Genomic DNA, 4,466 nt, shown 5'->3' on the forward strand with positions numbered 1-4,466 from the left:
GTGCCACTTCCAGCTCGGTCAGGCCCTGCAGGGCCCAGTGCGTCGTCTACCACGAGTTCCAGCTCACGCTGGCCCGCAGGGCGGCTGACAAGGCGCTGGAGGGGCAGCTCCTGGAGACCATCAGCCGGCTCTACCTGTCCCTGGGCACCGAGCGGTGAGGCTCCGCGGGCACCCGGGCGGCCGGGACCAGAGGCTGTGCCAGCCCCCCTGGGGGCCCTCCCGGGGCCCCTCCTTCCTTAGCGCCTGGGGGAGGACTCGCCAGCCCCCAGGGGGGCCCTCCCGGGGACACTCCTTCCTTAGCACCTGGGGGAGGACTCGCCAGCCCCCAGGGGGGCCCTCCCGGGGACACTCCTTCCTTAGCGCCTTCCTTAACGCCTGGGGGAGGACTCGCCAGCTGCCCGGGTGTCGCTCTGACCGTTGCTTCTGCTTCCAGGGCCTACCGATCGGCGCTGGACTACACCAAGCGCAGCCTGGGCATCTTCATCGACCTCCAGGAGAAGGAGAAGGAGGCGCACGCCTGGCTGCAGGCGGGAAAGATCTACTACCTGCTCCAGCAGAACGAGCTGGTGGACCTGTACATCCAGGTGGGCAGGGCGGGCACCTGTGCCTCCAGGTGGGCGGGGCGGGCACCTGTGCCTCCAGGTGGGCAGGGCCAATCACCTGTGCCTCCAGAGGGGAGCGTGGATCTTCGCGCACTCACTCACTCATCCCTAAGCCACTCTGAGCTGCGTGCCAGGTGCCCGTGCCATCTCCCCACACCCCTGACCCCCGCTGCCAGCATCTCCCAGCATCTCAGCTCCCAGGGGCAGAGCCCCCACCATGTTGGCACACAGTACGTGCTGAGTCACGTGCACACTGTGCCCACGCAGCGGCACACAGGAGACCTTGCCCCAGCAGGACAGGGCAAGTGTGCTTTAAACAGGATGCGATTGAGGGCGAACCGGCTCCCTGGCCAGGGGCCGAGGCTCCCAGATGAGGGGCTGTGGCTGAGGGGCTGTGGCAGGGTGGGGGTGCAGAGGAGCGAGGGGGCAGGCTCCTGCCCACCTGGGTCACTGAGGCTGTGTGAGTGGCAGCGAGGGGGGCAGTGCCCACCGGGAGGGGCGTCCAGGCAGCAGGACGCAGGCGCCAAGGCCCAGAGGTGCACAGATTTCGGGGCTGTGAGCAATTGGGTGTGGCCGGGCTGCAGACAGGGGCTAGTCCATCATTCACTCAGCGGTATTTGTTGAGCACCTACTATGCGCCAGGTACCGTGCCAGGCCCCAGACGCAGCAGAGAAGCCGACAGCCTTAGTCCTCTGGTGGGAGAGGTGGGCAGACGTGTGCCATCAGGGGAGCGAAGGGGACAGAGGGAAAGTGGTGGGGTGAAGGGGCAGGAGTGAGAGCCCCGTGAGGCCAGAGGGGAGGACGCATGGGCCAGGCGTGGCCTGGATTCAGGGCCGCTCTGACTGTGCCCAGCTCCTCAGCAGTCCCTACCTGTGGCTCCGAGCCTTCACTGACCAGCCTCCCCAGGGGACACGGCTGGAATGATCATCCTCCCGCAGTGGGAGACAAGGACCCCAAAATGCACAGGACCCGTCCCTCCTGGGGTGTGAGAGGGACGAGGCCCAATGCACTCGATGGGCAGCTCGAGGGCCCCAGGGTGGCCGGGACGTGCTGTGAGGTCCCCGCTGGGGGGACGGCCACCTGCCCCGCTGGAGCCCCGTGGGTCTCACAGGCCCGCCCCCGCAGGTGGCCCAGAACGCGGCCCTGTACACGGGGGACCCCAACCTGGGGCTGGAGCTGTTTGAGGCGGCCGGAGACATCTTCTTCAACGGGGCCTGGGAGCGGGAGAAAGCTGTTTTCTTCTACAGGGTGAGGCCCGGGCAGGGCGGGGGGCCTCCGTGGGCGTCCCTGGGCGGGCGGAGGCGCAGGCACAGCGGGAGCGGCCTCCCAGGAGGCGGGGTCACCCTCTGCATGGTCTGGGATTGTCATGACCCACCCCCACCCCAACCCAGAGGGACAGAGAAGGGACGCGCTGTCCGAGGGTCGCAGGCAGCTCCCAGCTCGCAGCACGCATCCCTGTCATCACCAACAACCCAGAGTGCACCTGTGCCCATTTTACAGATGAGGAAACTGAGGTTCAGGGGTGTGCCACAGGACACGGCATACCAGTGGGAGGATCGGGCCCAGGGCCCAGGCTTCTCCCCTCCCGTCTGCCCAGCTCCCAGTGTGCGGCCCAGCCATGGGTTCAGATGGACGTGGCATTTGCAGAGCCCAGGGGGGTGTTTGGGCTCCTGGTCAGGCCCTCGGGGCCCAGGAGGGGAGGGGAGGGCTGAGGTTATGCCGTGTAGACAGATGGGCTGCAGTCCACACCCCAGCTGCTCACGGCCAGTGGCCTGGGGTGTCAGGGCCTCTGGGAGCTGGCCTTTCTCTCGGGGGACAGAGCTGTGTAAGGACCCAGGGGCAGTGGGCGGACAGCTCCCAGGGCGGGGGCGGGGGCACTGCGAAGGGTCCTGGGTGTGGGCAGGCCGAGGCAGGAGGAGGCCTGACCCACTTACCTGCTCGGGCAGGACCGGGCGCTGCCCCTGGCCGTGACCACAGGGAAGCAGGAGGCGGAGCTGCGGCTGTGCAACAAGCTGGCGGCGCTGCTCACGGAACTGGACCTGCAGCAGGAAGGCCTGGAGTTTGCCCACATGGCCCTGGCACTCAGCATCACCCTGGGTGAGCCCCGCACCCCTGGCCCGGGCCTCCACCCCGGACATCGGGAGGGCGGGGCTGAGGGTGGCAGAGGCCGACCCAGGCCCGTGTGGGGCCTCAGGAGTGTCGCGCTGCGGCTGTGGCCTCCTGCCTCAGTCCCTCACCACCCGCGGGGCCAGCTATCCCAGATGCTCTGGCTTCTCACCGGTCCCTGGCGGTGCCCGCTGCAGGCCGCCCCTTCCCTGCACTCGGCTAGCCCCACTGTCATGGAACCTCAGGCCCCTTTCCAGGCTCTGGTCCCTCGGTGCCGGGCATCCCTGTGTCTGGTCATCTAACTGAGCTGTCCCAGGCCTCGGTCTCCCCCAAGATGGAAGCCCCGAGTGGGCCAGGTGCACAGTGGGTGTGAAATGGGGTTCCCATGCTGGCCCCACAGCGCCCTCTGGGGGAGGGACCCGGGCACAACCTGGTCTGATGACACCCTTGGGATGGGACGAGGCCACTGCTGATACCCAGGAGGGTCAGCGGTCATGTCTGAGGTTGCCCGGAGTCCGGGGTCTGCGAGTGCAGCCTGCATGACCTTTGGGGTCTCCTAGTCAAAATAGCAACCCAGGCACCCCAGGTGGCTATGTCAGGCTCGGAGGGGGGCCTCCAAATCCCCCACTTGGCCACATCCCCAAGGCGGGCTGGGAACAGGCGCCATTGGGCCCACTTCACAGATGGGAAGAGTGAGCCTCCAGATGGGAGGTGACTGGCGGGAGCTCTGAAGCGGCTCTGACCGGCCTAGGCCGCCGCCGCCCCACGCAGCCTGTCCTCACGCACGGCCCTCCCTGTGTCCCCCAGGCGACCGTCTGAATGAGCGTGTGGCCTACCACCGGCTGGCCGCCCTGCACCAGCGGCTGGGCCACGGCGAGCTGGCCGAGCACTTCTACCTCAAGGCGCTCTCGCTCTGCAGCTCGCCGCTCGAGTTCGACGAGGAGACGCTGTACTACGTGAAGGTGTACCTGGTGCTGGGCGACATCATCTTCTATGACCTGAAGGTGGGCGCCAGGTGGGGCTCGGGGTGGGGGCCATCGCCCGCCCGGTGGGTGGCCACTCAGACTCCCGAGGCCTGGGCCAGGTCCTCAGTCCCAGGGAGTCCAGGCCCTGGGAGCTCCCGGCCCGGCCGTGAGGAGCAGGTGGGGCTCAGCAGACGCCTCAGCCGTGAGGTCAGCCACGCCCTTCAGAGCTCAGGGTCAGACGTGTGAACAGATGACAGCGGCCTTTGTGTAAAGGACCAAATGGAGTACAGTCAGGGGGGCCTCCTGGAGGAGGTGACTGTGAGGCTGAGTCTAGATAGTCAAGCAGGAGCTCAGGATGGACACAGAAATGTGGGAGGGGAAAAGGGTCTTTGGGGAGAGAAGGAGGGGCTCACTGCTACCCCATGATGCAAGATGCAACCCAAATCCTGGCCCCTCTTCCGGGAAGCCTGCCAGCCTGTGCAGAGCTCCCCCTGGTCTCCGGGGACCCTTGAGCCCTCACGTCCCTGCAAATGTCCCATCTCCCGGCCAGGACCCCTTCGACGCGGCCGGGTACTACCAGCTGGCGCTGGCGGCGGCCGTGGACCTGGGCAACAAAAAGGCCCAGATGAAGATCTACACGCGCCTGGCCACCATCTACCACAACTTCCTGCTGGACCGCGAGAAGTCCCTCTTCTTCTACCAGAAGGCCCGCACCTTCGCCTCCGAGCTCAACCTCCGCAGGGTCAGCCTGGCCCCGCCGCGGTGCTGGGGGCGCGCGCCCTGGCTGGCCTCC

General features: G+C 67.4%; 1 protein-coding gene across 1 annotated transcript in view; it reads left to right on the plus strand.

The window, feature by feature from the left end:
- Window positions 1-4,466, plus strand: part of SH3TC1 (SH3 domain and tetratricopeptide repeats 1) — an 18,650-nt gene that overhangs the window by 13,820 nt on the left and 364 nt on the right. Inside the window, exons 11-16 of the mRNA XM_015561559.1 lie at window positions 23-154; window positions 434-584; window positions 1,728-1,850; window positions 2,549-2,699; window positions 3,516-3,712; window positions 4,224-4,460. Of these exons, the coding sequence (XP_015417045.1) occupies window positions 23-154; window positions 434-584; window positions 1,728-1,850; window positions 2,549-2,699; window positions 3,516-3,712; window positions 4,224-4,460 (991 nt within the window). The remainder of the gene's footprint in view (window positions 1-22; window positions 155-433; window positions 585-1,727; window positions 1,851-2,548; window positions 2,700-3,515; window positions 3,713-4,223; window positions 4,461-4,466) is intronic.

This window comes from Myotis davidii, unplaced genomic scaffold (assembly GCF_000327345.1).
Source record: "Myotis davidii unplaced genomic scaffold, ASM32734v1 scaffold937, whole genome shotgun sequence".
NCBI classification, from domain to species: Eukaryota; Metazoa; Chordata; class Mammalia; order Chiroptera; family Vespertilionidae; genus Myotis; species Myotis davidii.